This window comes from Asterias rubens, chromosome 2, assembly GCF_902459465.1.
Source record: "Asterias rubens chromosome 2, eAstRub1.3, whole genome shotgun sequence".
Lineage (NCBI taxonomy): Eukaryota > Metazoa > Echinodermata > Asteroidea > Forcipulatida > Asteriidae > Asterias > Asterias rubens.
In genome coordinates this window covers 5,304,308-5,324,365 of record NC_047063.1, presented here as the reverse complement: position 1 = coordinate 5,324,365, position 20,058 = coordinate 5,304,308, and the positions used below count along the sequence as shown (strand labels likewise).

At 39.2% G+C, this 20,058-nt stretch overlaps 2 protein-coding genes across 4 annotated transcripts; one reads left to right on the top strand and one right to left on the bottom strand.

Moving 5' to 3' along the window:
• Positions 1-614: 614 nt before the first annotated feature.
• LOC117307030 (coadhesin-like) lies at positions 615-7,288 on the bottom strand. 3 transcript variants are annotated; one of them, XM_033791665.1, is made up of 6 exons: positions 6,656-7,288; positions 4,258-4,434; positions 3,586-3,756; positions 2,841-3,017; positions 2,217-2,393; positions 615-1,043 (listed from the first exon to the last, which is right to left on the bottom strand). In XM_033791665.1, exons 1-6 carry the CDS (start codon positions 6,729-6,731, stop codon positions 919-921), a joined length of 903 nt encoding a protein of 300 aa, XP_033647556.1. In that variant the 5' UTR covers positions 6,732-7,288; the 3' UTR covers positions 615-918. The 3 variants fall into 3 exon arrangements, with proteins under 3 accessions (XP_033647556.1, XP_033647555.1, XP_033647557.1); XM_033791664.1 differs by having other exon boundaries at positions 4,258-4,437; positions 6,656-7,287; XM_033791666.1 differs by lacking the exon at positions 2,841-3,017 and having other exon boundaries at positions 4,258-4,437; positions 6,656-7,285.
• Positions 7,289-9,493: 2,205 nt separating this feature from the next.
• LOC117307027 (coadhesin-like) lies at positions 9,494-20,036 on the top strand. Its single transcript, XM_033791661.1, has 9 exons — positions 9,494-9,651; positions 12,272-12,517; positions 14,112-14,282; positions 15,221-15,391; positions 15,916-16,092; positions 16,518-16,694; positions 17,299-17,481; positions 18,262-18,290; positions 18,874-20,036. The coding sequence occupies exons 1-9, from the start codon at positions 9,555-9,557 to the stop codon at positions 18,985-18,987; spliced, it is 1,365 nt and encodes a 454-aa protein (XP_033647552.1). The 5' UTR covers positions 9,494-9,554; the 3' UTR covers positions 18,988-20,036.
• The last annotated feature ends 22 nt before the right edge of the window (positions 20,037-20,058 follow it).

Genomic DNA, 20,058 nt, shown 5'->3' with positions numbered 1-20,058 from the left:
GCTAACAAACGTGTCCAGTGCCTTAACAAAACTCCTATCTCCCAAGCCCGATGTGATCAAGTCGTAATGTTTGTGCCGTCTTGTATCTTTTAACACTTATGATAATACGTTTAAATGGATGAACCCACTTTGACATTTCCCCGGTCCAAAAGCAAGTTCTTAATTTTACGTAACATATCTCCTGATTGAACAATAATGTTTTTGCCGTCTTAACTTGTGCTTATGACACATTTCACTATATAGTGTTTTTTAAAACATGACCTTTCCTTATAGTCCAAACAGGGAATTAAACAAATTGTAGCTTAACTTGTAGCTTACGGCACATTTTAACACTTCATAACCCCACTTTGACCCTTCCTTCCGTTCAAACCAGGCAGTTAATTAGCTATACCTATTTTTATACCAAAGGACTATAGATGGAATAATGAATAGGGTAGATGGCCTTAGCTTTCGATCCAATCCGGACCTTCTTCAGAGGCATAAAACAAGTACAAACAAATACATATCCATTTATAGAAAAAGAGAGGGGGAAAGGGATTAAGGAAAGGATCCAGAAAGAAGCGGGAAAATAACAGCCAATCAAAGTTTCTATTTCAGAAACAATATTGGTGGCTATGAACCAATAGGAGTGAAGTGGCGAGGACAAAGGATGTTTAGAATGAAAGGAAGGGTTACTGGACCATAAAAGTAATAAAGGACTATAGATGGCTTACAAAAAATCATCTGTGGTTTGTGTGTATTGAATCACTTAATTTTAGAAAAATAGAGAAAAGCTCTCGTTTTTTAACAGATATATTATAATGTTAAAAATTTTAATACTTCAATTCGTTTGCTCGTGCTGCTAATAAATATTTTGTCTAGTGGGGACAACACGACCAAACCAGCCTAACAGATCGGAACTTTCGGATTGCTAGATGATCACCGTCTGGAACATATTTCACTCTCAAGTGGGTTTCCCTGTACGGACGCACAATCACCCGCCCTGTCTCTTATCCTCAGTCGGAATCCTCCGGAACAAGCACTCCACTCACCCCAGGGGCAACCTGTGTACAGTCAAACATCAATCAATATTGTAAATATAAAGGACTTGTACAAACAAAATGTAAATTTCTTGAGAGTTTGCCTTACGTCATTATGATGGGGGCTACGCCAACCGAACTGTCGACCCAAATCAGCCGTGACACTTAAGCAAGACACATAACCATTGCTTCGTCCTTCGGATGGGACGTAAAGCCGTTGGTCCCATGTGTTGTGTAACGCATGTAAAAGAACCCAGTACACTTATTGAAAAGAGAAGGGTTTGCCCCGGTGTTTCTGGCTGTGGCTGCTGTAGCACATTGTAAACCCTTTTAAGGTGCTAAATAATTTGGTCTCAGAATTCATCACTTCAATAATCTTTCTGAAAGTTTGTATTTACTCAGCGCCTTGAGTACCTTCTTTGGTAGATACGTGCGCTATATAAGACTTCGATATTTATTATTATTGTTATTATTTATATGAGGCTTCAGAGGCAAACATATATCAGCGTATTGAATGGTTTCGTAAAAAGTACCCCGATGACAGCAATACTGCTTCAATATTGCTCTATCCGGGTATTTTAACAAGTTTCGCTGGTTCCCATAATATATAGTCAAGAGCGCGCGCTCACTGTTGTTAACCAGTGAACCAAGCTGCAGATAATAATCAACAACAATGGCTGCTTCTACTAGCGGCGCGAGATTCGCTTAGGTTTCCGATGAGGATTTTGAAGAACTTTTGAAGAACAAAGACGCAGAAAACACCTTGAAGGCTACAAAACAAGCAGTACATGTTCTTTAGAGCTTACCGGACGGTTGAAAGAGTAGATAAACTTACGCTTGCGAGTGTTTTGTCAAAATTGAATGTGGAAGTTAGAAAAACAGACGGCGAGCACTAAAAGACAGCGTCATTGAACAGCATTCGAGCAGGAATTAAAATCTGGAATCGGGTGAGCCAAAATAGTGTTGCTTTGATCAAGTCCTCAGCCTGATATAAATAATAATAATAATATTTGATGGGGTTTTTTTTCGGGGATACAATAAAACATTGCACTCGCTATGACAATATTGCACTCGTCTTCGACTCGTGCAATATTGTCATAGCTCGTGCAATATATTCTTGTACCCCCCTCAAAGCCATCAAATATTAAATAATTATTAATATTTTTATTAACCATCGTGCTCAACAGGTGTACTTACAAGGTGCCTGCGTGGCCTGGTCACAATCACTTGTTTCACTCGAATCGCCCCAACAGGGTAGACCGCCATTGCTCGGTGGGGGATTATTGCAAGCACGGCTTCGCACTTGTTCACCTCCTGCGCCGCATGATACCGTACAAGGGCTCCAGTTGTCCCAGTCGCTCCATCCCCCATTTACTAAAATAAAACAGCGTGAAATAATAGACTCTCGTTAATTAATGATGTTATTAGACTATTAAAAGTCATGATGCATGTACATGATTGTATGTACACAGTTGCCCCTCACACCTTTAGAGGGGATCGAGGCCATGGCTTGGGTATAATGAAGACGACGTTCGTACGGTCTCTAATGGGAGACCTTTGAACGCTAGGTGGCAGCAGACTTACCAGGTAAACTGGCATTGTTTACGTCATTCTGAGCATGCTCACATTTCCTAGAAAAATGGCTTTACTTCGAATGTGTTAAAGGTTTGTTTAAAGGCCCGAAACTGCAGTTTGTTCTTTTAGTTAAAAAAACCACGGCTTAAAATAACATAAACGTGAGGTTAGTTTAGAATCAAAATGGTGCTGGGAAATGCTTACGGGCAACTATCTAACCGCTAGAGGGCCGGTATTTACCCATACCTGGACACGTGACGTTGGTATCACAAGGTTTTGACTCTTGGGCTGTTCCATTACATTGGGATCCTCCATTCTCTGGGGAGGGGTTTGTACACGTCCGATATCGTGTTATATTTCCAGTACCACATGACGCTGAGCAGTTGTGCCAAGCCCCCCATTCACTCCAATTACCATCCACCACTAGTAATGGTCAGACAGAAAAAGATATCAGTGCACTTAAAACTCTGTGGGGCTCAGGTGGGTTTTGTGTTTTCAACTTTCTGTTTTTCGCCTTCACCCATACCCCTCTAGCTTCCCTCTCTCTCGTCGCTCTTTCCAACGCAATATTGGAACAACATGTTTTTAATCAATAAATCGGTTTGCTATGCGTCAATCCTCATTTTGACATCCGGATGCATACTATTGGCAATGCCCTTTCCTCTAATTGCAATACTGTTTTGGATCGTTTGTGTAAATAAAAGAATATGAAAATAGCATGCATAAAATACATGAAGTTTATTGTATTTCCTTCTGCTTCTGCATTTCTTCAAACGGTGCCTCCGGAAAATCTTTTTTTCCAAAGATAAGTATAAAACAGAAACAAGCAAACAATCAAAATTACTCAACCAAGACATTACACATAAAACAAGTCGTCTTAGATCCAATGCATGGCCAACAAATAATAATAATATTGGCGCGAGCTAAAATTCAGAATAACTGTTTATAATCAACAAAGTACAACTTTATCCAAACTGTTATATTCGCGTACCTGGACATGTGACGTTTTCACATAAGTTTGACTCTTGGGATGTTCCATTACATTGGGATCCTCCATTCTCGGGGGAGGGGTTTGTACACGTCCGATATCGTGTAATATTTCCAGTAGCACAAGACGCTGAGCAGTTGGGCCACGCCCCCCATTCACTCCAGTTACCATTCACTATTTAAGACCAAAATAATGAATAACTGGTGTTCAAAATGATGGATTTTTATGTATTGGTTAATGGTCGCTAAGTATCACTTTGCGTAGAGAAAGAGACACATACAAATTGTACTACCGTAAACCAGAAATCACTGTTTAAGTTAATAAAGTGTGTACATTCTTGTAAAATAAACTTGTTTCGTTTGCTGTCTAATTCTGCGTCAACAACTACCGAAGGTTATTGCAACCGAGGTCGGGGAAGATTCTGGGTGTGATACTTTATTTCTTTTGTAAATGAACCTACATAGCTTCAAGGCTATTCATGAAAGTCTTCGTTGAGTCATGGCAGTCAACATTTTAAAATGGTATTGAATGCAAAATTTGCCTCACTCTATCTTGCAAAAAAGACAAAACTCTTAAAATCTAAACAACATGCATGGTGCATTTTAATGACCCCCCCCCCCCCGTTTCTACAGATAAATGAGTAGAGTGGGTAACCCAATCAAACAAAACGCATACCTGATGGACATGTGACGTTGGTATCGCAAAGTTTTGACTCTTGGACTGTTCCATTACATTGGGATCCTCCAATCTCTGGGGAGGGGTTTGTACACGTCCGATATCGTGTAATATTTCCAGTACCACATGACGCTGAGCAGTTGGGCCACGCCCCCCATTCACTCCAGTTACCATTCACTACTATTACCGGGGAACAATAGGGATAAAATCTGATTTTTTTTTACTCAAAAGTTACACAAGCAAAGTGATCTTTGAAAGTTATATAATAATGTATGAAAGGCTTTGTAAAGTATGGTCGGGTTAGGCCAATATAAAGTAAAATAGAGCACAACGCTATTTTGCCAAATACACATAAAATTACACTAACTTGTGGTTTGGCAATTATATTTTCGAAACAACGGATTATTCAATAATACTGTGACGTCACCGTTTACAAAACTACGTACAGGTTCTACCAAGTCCTTAACAGAAACTAGTGGGTTTAACCGAGTTTCAAGTATTTATAAGTATAATTTTAAAATCACTTAAGTACCAAGGACACCCAAATTAATACCTCATATGAGTTAGAATTCAGACAGGAATTACTGGCTATTAGTTTATATCCCAATTTGTCAAAGAAATGCATCAGCCATTGGTAGCGTGTGGTGTGCACTATAAAGTCTGCCTGGTCAGAACTGACCCGAATTCCAGATTGCGTAAGGTCTGACCCATTTTGGGGTCAAAATAACCTATAATTGAGTCAAACTGACGTAGAATCCGGGATGATTTCCCATGTTTGAAACATTTTCCCGGGTCAGATTGACCCTATCCACAGTGACCCTAGAATCGGGTCAATTCTGACCGAGTAGTTTTAAAAGTGTAACTAGGCATTTTGTTCTAAACTAAGTCTAGATTGTAACGACGCTTCGATACACAGAAGAGGTGTTTGGCATAGCAATACAAAAGCTCCTGATTGGACCCCATTGTCTAAAAGTCGGCATGTGTACACTGCAAAACCTGGGGTGTTTTAACAATTTAAAAATTGATCCTCTTTGTATCTATGATATGATGTGACATATTTCACCACCGATATTGGGGATAAATAACACCATGTTGGTTGTTGTCACATACCACGAAGTGTACGAAGCAACTAACTAACTTCAGTTAAACAATCTAGCAATCTGCTCAAAACCAAGAGTTGTTATGTAAAACGCATGTTTGGATAGCCTTTATACAGGAAAGAGTGGCCGGCAAAAGGGTGAAGTGCCGGTCATTTCCTTTTAATCCTCTGTGAACTTTTGAAAGCATTCCTCTCATAAAAACAAACACCCAACAGTCAGGCCTCTCTGGTACCTCCCTTTGGTGCAAGTACGAGGTTACACGGAGGTTATTGCAACAATATGTAGTGTTAGTAAACACATCATGCCAGCCATAAATGACAGCCTTAAAAGACACTAGACACCTTTGGTAATTGTCAAAGACAAGTAAAGAAACATCAGAATCGGGTAAATTTACTAACCATTATTGATATCAAACTTTGCCATGTAGTATGGGATATTGTTACGTACAGTAAGACAATGTCTACGGTGTGCCCTCCGGCAAAAGCCTAACTTGAAAAAATGACAATTTGGGAACAAATACGCAGATGAGCCGTTTTGCCTTAAACCGGAATGAAAGAGACTGATTTAAATGGGGAAATCAAATTGAATTGACCCAGAAATGATCTTATTTGAAACCAAACCTTTACTTAGAGTTGGGATGATTGCCATGGAAGGCTACACTGTGTAACCTTAACACTGACTGGTCTCCATACCAGTTGCTAAGTAACACACCAATTAAATGACCAAAATTATCTCCAAGCGCTCCGGCTGTGTTGAATTTGACACCATGGGTGTTTTCACACATAATACAAAAACAAAAATCTAATTTAACACCATAGAGTGTTATTATAACACCAATGCAATATTTACATAGATACAATAAGTGTAAGTTTGACAGTCTATTGTGTAAATTTTGGGTGTTTTGGGGGAAGCTATAATATGTGACAAAACCAATTATGTTTCCACACCACAGTTGTTGCAGTGTGGCTAGCTTAGTGTTGAGACGTCTTTGATATAAATATGGACTAGTCAAAAGTCTAAGGGACTAATGCCAAGCTATAACTGGTCCTTCTGGCCACTCCTGGAATGAAACGTTTAAGGCAAACCTTGTTAAAAATCTTCAGGGCTCGATTTCAAAAAGAGTAAGGACTAGTCCTAAAAACCTAGGACCAGTCCTAGGAGATATTAAACAACTTAAAAGGCTAGTCGAAAGTTAGGACTGGTAACTCGTCTCAACTCGAGATAAGATTAGTCTTAACTCTTTATAAAATTCATCCATTGTCCTACTCACACTTTATGTAGTCTTTGTCTCAACTCACCTGCATTGTCGCAATAACACGTTGAGGCAAGAAGGAGTAAAATTCCAGCAAAGATACCACCAACTCTGGAAGTCATGATCGTTCAGCAGTCACAAAAAAGACGTACAGACAAAATGTCGAGTTTTCACGGTTCGACTTTCCTTAAAATTGAACGTGTAGAATTTGTCATGCGCTGCTGCGGTTAAAACTGAACCGGACCTTACGTTTTACCACAGGATATGATTTGGCCTCGGGTAATAATACACGTTGCTTAAATAATGGTTTCACAGTTTAAAACAGTTCCGTTTTTTGATGAAAAAGACGATACGTAAGGTAACTGGAGCTCATTGTGACATCCACAATCTGTTGTTCTAAGTGCGTGGACTGTGCCAGATGAAACGCCAAAAAAACAATGACAAAACACAAAGATCACAGGTAGCCTGTCATATCAAAACAAACGTTCTCGTCATCATCTGGTTGTGGGGTTGTGGTCTTCGTGACAAAGGTTACTGTATGGTACATTTCCTTATTAGCTTCCTTTACGTAGGAAGGAAGGAAGGACCATGAACTTGACGGTGTTTGTTGACATGGGTGTGTATGTTGTTTTAAGAGTGAAAGCAAATGGCAGTCAACTTGATCAGCCGACGCGAAGATTCATGGTCTTACTACCGCTCTAAGTGCCATCCTTTACAAAGATTTGTGAGCTCATTAATTTCCCCCGCGTTTTTGAACTCTTGGCGGTATTCCATAACTACGCGTAGCTTACCAACAACGTGGGAAAAAAAGTTTCGCCGTATAAATGAAGCAGCGTTTATCTGTTAACACCTTTATCTTCATCACCTATATCTCAACGATAAATGTGTGACTAGTATTTGGTACAGACGATAGGCATAATATTAGGAGTTTTTGGGTTCAGATAGTGTCGTTTTGTAGAGTTTTAATGAGGCACTGGGCACTACTAATTACTCAACAAAATTGTTAGCATTAAAAACTGACTTGGTAAAGAGCAATGGAGGGTGATTGATAGTATACAATTTTGTGAGAAACGGCTACATCTGAAATAAAGTAGTTTTTGATAAAGAGTTAGTTTCTCACTGAAATCATTTTGTTTATAATGTTGGGATACACCAAGTGAGAATACTGGTCTTTGACAATAACGTGTTCAGTGCTTTTAAAGAGGAGGTTTCTAACAGAAGATTTGGGACGCGATACAAAAGAACTGCTGTAAAGGATCTAATCAAGTGGTTTAAATTAAGTACACTCGCTGTATTTAAATGTACACTTCTATATACTATAATGTGTTTGCCAATAACTTAGATAACAAAACATGGCAAACAATCGCAAGTTGGCATCATCCGATGACGTCACGGCTCTTTAGTCCCCGTTCTACGTGTCCGAAACTCCCTGATGCGTTATGTTAAACACTAACACTTGTAACAGACTGTATAGTCAAATCCGCAGATGGTATAGGTATGTGCGTGAAGGAAGGTAGGCGTAGGTTCTCGTTTGAAGGTGGGGTGCAACTTTCTTATTGTCACGTTTCACTTGTGGTGATGAGAGTTGTTTCACATTTACGAATCCAGGTAGATCAAGTATAAACAAGTACGTTGTCGATTTGGTTTTCTTTTTTACACAACCGATGGGGACGTATTTCACACGGAAAACAAATATTCACCCATCAACAACAAAAATGCGTCTTTGATTTGGGATATTGGTGGACTAACGTGATGCGTGGCATTGGATGGATGGGGTGTAAACAATGGGAGGTTTTGGGGAATGCTAGGTGGCAGCAAACTTACCCGGTAAAAATCCATTGGTTAAAAAAGTATATAATGAGCATGCGCACATTACTGACAACAATAGTTGTTTTATCTGGTAAGTCTGCTGCCACCTACGGCGTCCAACAAGTGTCCATATAGTGCCCCTGCAAGTCTTAAAGGGTCTATGTAACTTTTGTAGGACAAAAAAAACACAATGTCCACAGATTTACACTAAACTTACACAGTTTGAAGATAATGATAGTAGAAAGCTTCCCTGAAAATATTACGAGCTGAGGTGCTGTAGTTTTTGGGAAATGAGTAAAACAATGTCATGAAAATAATTTTCATCTCATGAGACGAAAATTAGTTTAATCATTTACAAACGTATTTTCATGACATTGTTTTACTCATTTTTCAAAAACTACAGCACCTCAGTAAGTAATATTTGAAGGGAAGCTTTCCACTATCATTATCTTTAAACCCTGTAAGTTTAATGTAAATCTGTGGACATTTTGAAAAAGTACCCAAATCCTTTAAAGCCATTGGACCCTTTCGCGTAAACAGTACTGTCCAAGACCCACACTTCGTGTATCACAACTTATATATAAAATAACAAACCTGTGAAAATTTAGGCTCAATCGGTCGTCGGAGTCGGGAGAAAACCCACTCCAGTTTTCGCGCGTTTCGCCATGTCATGTTTAAAATAAATCCGTAATTCTCGCTATCGAGAATTGATATTGTTTTACTGTTTCCTCAAAAAGTAAAGCATTTCATGGAATAATATTTCAAGAGAAGTCTTTCACCACTACCTTCTGTAAACTCTGTAAGTTATTTGTAAATCTGTGAACTTTTATTTTGTTTCTGTACCGAAAGGGTCCAATGGCTTTAAAGATTGCAGGAAATGAACTGATAATGGTTGTCTGCATGTGTCCGACATTGTCCTTTCACTATAGATAGTCCAACGTGTAGGTATGAATGTTTGTAATAACACCAACAACTGATTAGAATCTGAACAATAAATCAAAGTAATCTATATTTCAGGCCTCACTGGAATATCTGTTGCGTATAGCATAGGATTTCCTGCTGTACTTCTTTACAGTCGCTGCACTGTTTATATAGTTTGTGTAGCTGTAACTTGGGACCATTTTTGGAGCCGTGTGATGAAGACGAGAGCCCGTGAGATGATGCGTTGTAAAGCCCCACAGGCCGTCCTTTTAGCGGTGGCATGCTTTGCCACCTGCAGCATTGCTGTCGCCGGTAAGTTGTTGTTACAATCAGCAAGTGGATGTTTCTATTATTATGGCTTTCATTATTATGCCAGGCTATTGCTATGAGGCCCAACCAATCATATAAGGCAATTTGTAGTTTTCTGTCAGTGAAATAAATGACGCCAAATCGAGGATATTAATGTCAATGTTCGGCTTCTTACGGCATTTAGGTATATTTAAAACAACTGGGCCGATGTGTTCCTTCAAAACAAACAATGTGATGACATTGACACGAGTGACAAACTTGATGTCATTCTTTATTTGGTCACTCTCAACCTTTTAGGTATCAGTATTCTTATAGATAAGGTTTTTGTCCAGGGGGAAGTAAGTTTAGTTTTTGCTGACGAGTACTATCCGTTTCTGTACTTTTTTTTTTAACTTTTCGTTCAGACATTTTGTTCTCTTCTACGTTCTTGCCGATACGATCTTTTGCGAAGAAGAAAAAGGAAATAAAAGATCAATGTATTATTGTTGATATCTTTATTATATTTTCATTATTTGTTTGTAGTGTTAAGTTGTGTCTATTTAATTCTAATCTTCTGAAGGCCAAGTCGAGAAAAAAAAACCCAGTTGAATGTTAGATATAGACAAATATAATTATATCTACAACTAGTTTATACACACGACTTTCAAATAAGTAACTCACAATGCAAAAATCAGATTTGTGTGTTGCACAAACTATGGACAACCCCATTTGGTAGATTTAACGTACAATCTTAGCCGTTGCAAAAATAACTACTCACAATTTCGGTAGGTTTTAGTCGCTATTTATTTATATATTTATGTGTTGTTGAAGTATAGGTTTTCTCGGTCAAATCCGGCAAATCAGCAGCCAATTTCATTTTCATGCGTTCGAATTAAAGCTGTATGGCCTCTCCAGTTGTTACTGCGTTTCAAATTCAGAATTCGGCCATTCAATTTCGTTTTGAGTCGAGTCAAATTCCTTTAGCACTATGTTCAATTTAGTGTGTCGTCATTCTTTTTCGAGACACACACGCCTCAAGAAGCGACTGCGAATTTGAACGCTGCTTTGATGAATTGTTAAATTGAATGATTATTTTGTTAAATCGAATAACGCAACATTACATTTGACTAATCATAAAACGAAATCGAATGACCCTTTTCAGTAGCATCCGATTTCGCGCGAAAAAGAATAGCTTGATGGTTAAACTGGCTGCTCTTTTTCCGAAATTGGCCGAGAAAACCTATGTTAGTGTATCACACCATTTACCATGCAAACAATGTCCCCGGTTCAGATTCTAGACCATCCGGAAGCAGATTTCCGTGGTATAACCGGATTCTGTTCACATTGTACTCAAATCACTTTCCTTTCTGGGAAAACCCCCTTTTATCTAATTGTGTGGCTTGAATAGTAAACTTCAATTTTAGAGTACACAAAGTCATGGACACAAATACTTGTTGGCAAAAAAACAATTCTGTATTTGAAATATTTTTGCCAACAAAACAGTTTCTGGCAGTGTAATCGCTTTATGTAATCCACTATATATACAACTCAAGATAAGACCAATTTAAGAACTCACTATTTCTGCAGTAGTGCAGTTAATAACTTTCCAGTTAATAACGATCCTATTGATTATTAGCTAAATTTTATTCTGCACAGGTAGTAGTTAAAAAGCAGGACAGTTCTTTTGCAGAACTGAGTCTCCAGAACAATCCGATAAATCCGGGGGGAAAAATCTACTAGTAGTAGATTACATCTGCTCTCTAGAGAACAATACCTGGCAAGTAGATACACACCATGGTGTTACCGCAAACCAATATTAATATTCATAAACTCACAGATAATTCCAAACGAGATTAAACAAGGGAATCATTGTGTGATGAAGAGGTTTTCAACTAGTGGTTTAATCCCAACGAGGCCTGCAGCTGATTTCACGAAACGCTAGGATTAATCCTATCTCGAGTTAGGACGAGTAACCCGTCCTAACTTAGGATGGGTTCAATGCGTCTTACGTATTTGGATACGCAACTGAACCCGTCCTAAGTCCTAAGATTAATCCTAAGTTAGGAAGACTTTGGTGAAATCGACGGCAGGTTCTTGATAATTTTACCGAGACGAAGTCGAGGCTGGTAAATTAACAAGAACCAGGCCTCGGCGGGTTTAAACCACTAGTTGAAAACCGATTCAACACACTTTGATTCCCATTCATAAATACCTTTTCGGTCAAAAACATCACAACTTTTTGTTCAAAAAGTAAAATAAATGCACAAATTATATTGTTCAACGATTTCTTTCAACACAACACCCCTCCAGCTATGAAATGGTAGAGCCCTCCGCTGCCCTTGCGTAAACAACTCCTTATAAGGGAATACTGTGGGCGTCGCGCGTATCGCGTGATGTGACACAACATAAGAACAGGTGCAAGGTCGCGTGTCACGCTCACGAATTAACACTTTTTACCGGTCATTATCAAAAGGTTTTTGCACACCCACGTGACGCGCTCTCCACCAATAGGAGTAGAGAAACTGTCTGGGTATTTATGAATCATTTATAATAAATAAACGGCATCCAAATACGAGATTCTAAAGTATGTTTTTACACAAAAATTACACTGTTGTAAATAAATATTGTGTTGTCCAATTCTTAGGTAACGAAGAAGGTTTTTGTTTTCGTCACCGGACACCGATCGGCAAAAGGGGCGGGAAATGCCATGGGTTGGTTGAGAAACCTCCCGGGTCTGGTGCCCAGATGAGCACTGCCGCTGAGTGTTGCGACAGTGGTGGTACCGGGTTGGCAGAGAGGATCACTGGCAAGAAGTGCCGAGATGCCTGCGACGGGGAAGCTAATAGTCGAGAGCAAAATATGGCAGAGGAGGATGAGGATTCAACCCGAGGTATAGGTTAACAATAATCCAATCAGAATAGAACCTTACAAATCACAGTATTTCGGGAATGAAATGAGTTTACATACAAAATAATACACACACACACATACGCATGTTTATGGTGCAGACCGTGGACTTCTCTTTGTTCTCCCATTGGTTTTGTACACAAAATCTACAGAGGACTGTCCCCGGTGTGACTTTTTCCCCGGATCCCTTTTGTTAATGTCCTCGGTTATCAAAAGTAGACATGCCAACCGTTTTACGGATTCATCCCTCCCGGATGAACAGTGTTTGGAGCGTGGCAAGAGCCATGCTTCCTACAAGAGCCATGCTCCCTAGAAAAAAATAGAGAGGACTACCAGTCAAATATAATGTGCTCTCTCTTGCTCGTAGCTAAATTGGAAAATAGCATATTATATCTTCAGGTCTCGACCCCAAGTAAACTGTGCATCACTTGGGCTCCCTACAACAATAATAATATTATATCCACCTGACGAGCACCAAACGAAAAGGTTGACGTTATTAATAGTTTTGATGACGGCATCATTTGGCATTAGTTCATGAAAACAGTGCAGTTATTATAAACATATTTGTTTTTTTATATCGTTGTTCTAGGATCTTTTAATATCGTTTTTCACTGTTTACTATCACCTTGTTAAAGCCCCAATTATTTATTCAATAATCATTAGCATGATTATTTTATACTCGTTAGTCTATTTGTTTTTAATATAAACATAAAAGGTCTGTATACCAAAAATTATTTATTTCAATTTACCATCGTTTTTTGAAAAATTATAGAAAACGGTCATGGGTGGTTTATATAAAGGACTGTCCTCCTCCATTCCTGGAAGACCTGGACGTCATATATCCTAAGTCTGTTTTATTGCCCGAATAGCCGACTGGGGCAGGTGTGTCCCTTTAAGTGGCTACGTATTTTTTTGTCATTTATCTGATGAGTGCATTAGTGGAACGAAACGGTCTGTCCAAAAGAGAGATACGCAAAGGTTTGATTAATAGCTCATAATCTGAATGTATTGCATTCATATTTATATATATTAAAGGGAAGGTACACGTTTGGTAATTACTCAAAACAAATATTAACTTAAAAACTGACTTGGTAACGAGCATTGAAGAGCTGTTGATAGTATAAACCATTAAGGGAAACGAAGTTACGTAGTTTTTGAGAAAGAGGTAATTTCTCACTAAAATAACAAAATACTTCTAGCTAGAAGTCTTTCACTCTTATCTGAAATCACACAAATTCGTCCAATAAGGGTGTTTTTTTTCTCTCATCATTTTCTCGCAACTCCGATGACCAATTGAGTCTAAATTTTCACAGGCTTGTTATTTTATGCTTATGATGGGATACACCAAGTGAAAACACTGGTCTTTGACAATTACCAAACATGTACCTTCCCTTTAAATAATAAATAGGGTAGATGGCCTTAGCTTTCGATCCAAACCGGACCTTCTTCAGAGGACCTTCCTCTTTATTATCCTTTTTTTTACACTTAGTTTTTACATAGAGACCATTTCTTCTTTTGTGACGATAAACATGCATTTGTATGCAAAGAATGACATCCAACTCATTTGAACTCCGCAGTGGGAGGAGTTTTGGGTGAGTGGGGTGAGTGGACGCCATGCTCCGTCTCTTGTGGGGTGGGCACTATGCAGAGGCAGCGGGAGTGTATCTGCATGTCTCCTGGAAACAAGACGTGTTGCAATGGTCAAAATGTTGAGGAGAAGCTCTGCAATACTAATGTGTTGTGCCCAGGTAAATATACCTTTATCATTCCTACACCATCTCGGTCATATCCCATGTATCTAGTAGCGGTAAGGGATGCTTCATTCATTGTGCAAAAAATAAACCAGACTATTTTCCCTTCCAGCCTCGTTTTGTTTACATTGGCCCTTTTCGAAACCACGGCTTCGGCTTTGGATTCGGCTCAGACTAGCTTGGCCCCGCGGTTGTTTTGACCATATAGAGAAAGGACTGTTGTCATGTTTTGACAAAAAAGCGTATACGCTCTCATGACTTCGGCCGAGAGAACGGAGCCGTGGTTTCGAAAAGGGCCATTGATTGGAATGAGAGAGAATCAATAGACCACGGGACGATGTTCCAAATTCTGCTTTCCAGTAGTCTTCCCCACACAACTGCTTTTATTGGTCTCAAAATTTGTAGGAAATTCCACTAACCACGTCACAAAAGTCGTCAAGCCCAAAACTTGCACATTATGGATTTACTTGCGAAGTAAGTAACAAAATACGCTAATGAATTGCAAGAAATAAATAGATGACTATACAATTATACGTTCGGCCAATCATAGCGCATTCAACATTCATGTGGATGAAAGAGCTGGTTTCTGAATACTTTGGTCCTAAGGATTTCAAAAAGGTCCTAAGGATTTCAAATTAGATTTAGAGACCTCAAAAGTAGATTTTGAGGTCTCGAAATCAAGCATCAGCTTAAAGCACACAACTTCGTATGACAAGGGTGTTTTTTCTTTCATTATTATCTTGCAACTTCAACGACCAATTGAGTTCAAATTTTCACAGGTTTGTTAATATTTAAATGCATATGTTGAGATACACCATTAAGTGAGAAGACTGGTCTTTGACAATAGTATCCTATGTCTTTAAATCTACTTTTTATTTTGCACTTTACAAACGTGTCAACTACTTAACCTTGGACAATGATTTAATACGTAACAGTGAATGGACAATGGGGCGAGTGGAGCCAATGGAGTGCATGTAGCGCCACCTGTGGTGAGGCAAAGTCCCGATCCCGCGAATGCGACTCCCCACTACCGCAGCATGGTGGTGACGACTGCACAGGAGACTACAGGGATGTCGCATGGTGCAACAATAAAAGAAAGTGCCCAAGTAAGCTGGACCTGACATTTTCTTTTTACAGTTTGTTTTTATGTTAAAATACTTATACTTTATATTATTATAGAAAAAGAGTTCATTTCAGAACATGAAAATGGAGACCAAGGTGACAACGTCATGCACACGTCAGAGTTACGATGAAAGAAATACAATACTGATGTTACGGTTTTTTCTGGTAAATTTAAACTTGAAGACAACCAATTCATTCTGAGATATGGACACACTCATATACACCCAAACCAACAGTGCACTCATAGTGTCCGCAATGCCTAAAAAGGCAAAATCCACGAGACAATCAGATAAAAGTGGGTCGCAGGGTATACAATAAAACCTCTCCTCTCCCACTGTTTAAATGGAGACTTTCAGGACGCTTGGTGGTAGCAGACTTACCAGGTAAAATCGATTGTTCTCGGTAATGTGCGCATGCTCAGAAATACGTAACAAATGGAAATTTACCCGGTAAGTCTGATGCCACCTTGGGTTGGAAAGTCTCCCATTGTGTCTCTTTGTTTTTAAAGTCGATGGCGGATGGAAAAACTGGAGTGCCTGGTCACCCTGCTCAGCCACATGTGGACGTAAGGGTCGTCAGAACCGTTACCGGAGTTGTACAGATCCGAGACCTGATTTCGGCGGGCTGGATTGCCAGGGGGACGTGAACTCACAACGCACATGCACTTCAAACCGCAGATGCCCAAGTGAGTCAAATTCAAGGTCATCTGTGGGGTATTTTTTTTTAACTAAAAGATGAGTGAAAACTCAAGAATGTTGTATTAGCCTGGTAAAGATTTCAAAAACAAACCATCAATAATATGTTTGGAACATACTCTTACTTGAGAAAAAAAGCCAATGTGATAACGTTTGATTTTGCCTCCTATTGGCGATATATCGCGATAATCGCGATAATCGCGGTTTGGAGTAAAACCAAAAGAATAGGTCATTAGAACACCTCTCTTAAGCTATGACTGTCTCTTCTACAACTTTCATTTGGAGTTTGAAGACTGATGATGTCAAATTTCATTAATCGCGATTATATCGAATATCGCGATATATTGTCGGCGATATATCGTGAATAAAATAAATCGATATCGCCCAAGTCTCCTATTATCTTCTCCTGACTTAGTTGATGGCGGATGGGGCGACTGGAAAGAATGGCACTGCCCTGAAGAATGTTCACAAGGCAAGGAGGGCACTGCATGGAGAAATAGATTTTGTACCAATCCGTTCCCGCTGCATGGAGGGAGAACGTGCATAGGCAGCAGTGTGCAGCGCGAGCCTTGTTCAAGCGCCATATGTGCAGGTAAGAGCGATTGGTTACGTAGCTTCAGATACAGACGGATACGTCATCACTTGTGTGTTTATCTGACTTCCGTACTCTCTTTATGTAAAAATGTTCACTCTCTTCTCCAACTGGTGTTAGTTTTGCTCTTTTGAGAGTGAAAGTCAATCTATATTACTCTTTTTGAGAGAAATTGAACGAACTTCACTCTAAATCGACCATGGCTCTTTGCAAGAGTGGTAATGGCAGACAAAAGGAGTGTTTTTCACTCTTTTACATGCAGAAAGTTTGTTATTATGAACGGATACAGGAGCTCATCAAAACAACGGATGCCGTTTTGCTAATTTTAGTTTTACCTTTGCCCTAGATTGAAAACATTTCCATTAAAAACTCTCCCACATATTAGCATATCAAACACACAGACTCAATCGTAGGCTAATGACGGAGCTTTATCCGCAAGAGGGCACTAGTTTAGGCAGTACTTATCGGGGACAAAAAGGACATGATCACATACTTGGAACAAAGTCTCTAACATCTGTATACACAAGTGCCAAAGATCCACGTGTGTGAGCATCGCGTCTTACTGATGAAGTTTTTCGTTTTGTTTTACTGTGTGCTAAAACAGTTAACGGAGTATGGGGTGAGTGGTCCAGCTGGTCCAAATGCTCATCGACCTGCGGCACTAATAGTTTTAAAACAAGAATGAGACAGTGTGACAACCCACCCCCTACATTCGGTGGATATCCGTGTCATGGGGATAAGATTGAAAGCAAATTGTGTGACAACGACCCGTGCTTATACAATTCAGGTAGGTTTAACTTGTAACATCAAATCGTGATAATAATATTTATTAAATAGTTTGGACACTATTGGTAATTGTCAAAGACCAGTCTTCTCACTTGATGTATCTCAACATAAGTATAAAATAACAAACCTGTGAAAATTTGAGCTCGATTGGTCGTCGGAGTTGCGAGATAACCATGAAAGAAAAAACACCCTTGTCACACGAAGTTGTGTGCTTTCAGATGCTTGATTTCGAGACCTCCAATTCTAAGTTATGAGGTCTCGATATCAAATTCATGTTAAATTACTTCTTTCTCGAAGACTACGTCACTTCAGAGGGAGCCGTTTCTCACAATGTTTTATACCCTCAACCTCTCCCCATTACTCGTTACCAATGAGGTTTTTTGCTAATAATTATTTTGAGTAACCACCAATAGTGTCCACTGCCTTTAATATGTTTTGTCCAATTTGAACATGTAAAGAAAACAACATTGAGTTGTTCATATTTGTATGTCTTTATAACTTCTGGTTAAGCGATAGAGAAAGTATCTATAGCGAAGTCTTATTATGTTCTATATAAGATCAATGGGAGACTTTCTGGGACGATAGAGGGCAGCAGACTTACCGGGTAAATCCATTGTTCTCAGAATTATGCGCATGTTCAGAACTACGTAAACAATGGAAATTTACCCGGTATGTCTGCTGCCGCCTAGCGTTGGAAAGTCTCCTATTGATGTTTATTTCAATCCTGAGTGTAAATTGTCTGTAAACAAACTTTAAAAACAAATATTGTGCTTTATTTCAGAGGGCGACAGTCAATGGAGTACTAGTGAGGTATGCCTAAAAATAGTACAAACAATATTAGAAGTATCACATAATGAACACAAATTAAGAAAATAAAGAAAAGAATAACACTGCTATTGTGCAAACTTCTCAAAGAGTTCTTTTCAATTTGGGTTTGATGCCAACAAGTTAAATACTATTTACATGGGAGTTATCATGTAGATAGATTAAGTGACTATACGACGGGAGAATTTAACATTTTTCTATTCGAGCATCCCCCCAGCTCCAGGCCCCGCCCCCGCTCTTACTTATACTTCGTAACACGAAACCAAACCACAAGTAGTGACTGTATGTATACACCAGTAGTCTAGTTGGTAAGACACTGCTCTAGAATTGCAAGGGTCGTGGGTTAGAATCCCACCCGGGTAACATGCCTGTGATATTTTTTGTTCACAGGACTCGGGAAAGTACCGAGTATACAGTGCTAACACACATCGGTGTATGGGTAAAAACAAAAATTAATATTCTTTATCCCCGATGCAAATTTAACATCTATTATACTATCATCATCATCATTAGACCGTGTAAGTTTTATTTAAATCTGTGATTTTCTGTAATGTCCTTTAATACACAGAGTTCGGTACTTTGTGACGATGAAGATTTCGATTTGTCCGATGGAGGTAGTGGTTGTAATGGAAGCGGTGATGGAAGCAGCATTGATCAACCGGAATATAAGGACTATCCCTAGATTCATCGATAGAGGGCGTGGTACAACCTAAGTGTCACATAGACGTTATTGCAAATACTCGGTACGTGCGCTGTAAGCATTGGATGAGGTGCACGCTGGTCTAGCTGGCGCTCAATTAATTTGATCCCTTCTAGACCAGCATGCACCTCATTTAACAGTTAGCGCTTGCGCAATGGATATTTGCGAAAAGGTCTATTTTGTCCACTGCTGGTAATTAATGAAGCACAACTGAGAACAGAGAAGTCTGGCATCATAAACATTGATATACCTCACCGTCTTAAAATTGATAAAATTGGATGGTTGTGATTGCTGATTGTTAAATCTGACACCAGTCGCAACAACAACATAATAATATCATATTAAGCATGTAGATTGACGAGAGAGACTCATTGTAAAGTATCATTCATCAACAGCTTGCCTTTTACTGAAGCCTTGTACACTAGCTTTGGAAATGTAATCATATATGATATAGCCTGTTATATACCTCATGTAAAGAATCCTCTAATCTGATTGGTTAATCAATGGAGTCATTGAAATAGCTATGCCCCTTTTTCTGTCAAGATGACGTCATGGTGACTATGCCCGGGGCATAGTCAATATTGACTATGCCCGCCCTGAAAATAACGCAACTATGATATGTATAATGTACGACTAGCGTTCCCCGTGTCACGGCGCAACCTTTTTTTCGCAAACGACCTTTCATCGTAGTCAGTGTTGATGATTGGAAGAATCTTTATTCGGTATATCTTTATTGACTGCTTAGTAATCGGGACACAGTTAAAATTATAGGCCCTCGGTAATGACAAAACCATGACTATGCCCTCGGCTTCGCTTCGGGCATAGTCATGGTTTTGACTTGACCTTCTGGGCCTATAAACTGTGCCCCTCATAGCAGTCAATATTTCCATACTAAAGAGAAGGCCCAATCCAATGTGGGCATGATACCATGGAACCCTAGCCTTTTATTGCAATTAGACAATTAAAATGAACTATTAAGAGCGAAATCCCGTTAACCTTTAATAAACGTCTGATAACTTGATATCTCATAACGCATTTGCTTCCTGCTAGTTA

Excerpts from the sequence above, each read along its gene's own strand:
- LOC117307030 (XM_033791664.1), bottom strand. The coding sequence starts at position 6,731 with ATGACTTCCAGAGTTGGTGGTATCTTTGCTGGAATTTTACTCCTTCTT. Across the intron at positions 3,018-3,585 it reads TGAAAACGTCACATGTCCAG|TGGTGGATGGTAATTGGAGT; the intron begins GTACGCGAATAT and ends GACCATTACTAG. Across the intron at positions 1,044-2,216 it reads CCAGGCCACGCAGGCACCTT|GTTGCCCCTGGGGTGAGTGG; the intron begins GTAAGTACACCT and ends GACTGTACACAG.
- LOC117307027 (XM_033791661.1), top strand. The coding sequence starts at position 9,555 with ATGAAGACGAGAGCCCGTGAGATGATGCGTTGTAAAGCCCCACAGGCC. Across the intron at positions 15,392-15,915 it reads CAATAAAAGAAAGTGCCCAA|TCGATGGCGGATGGAAAAAC; the intron begins GTAAGCTGGACC and ends TTGTTTTTAAAG. Across the intron at positions 16,093-16,517 it reads TTCAAACCGCAGATGCCCAA|TTGATGGCGGATGGGGCGAC; the intron begins GTGAGTCAAATT and ends CTCCTGACTTAG.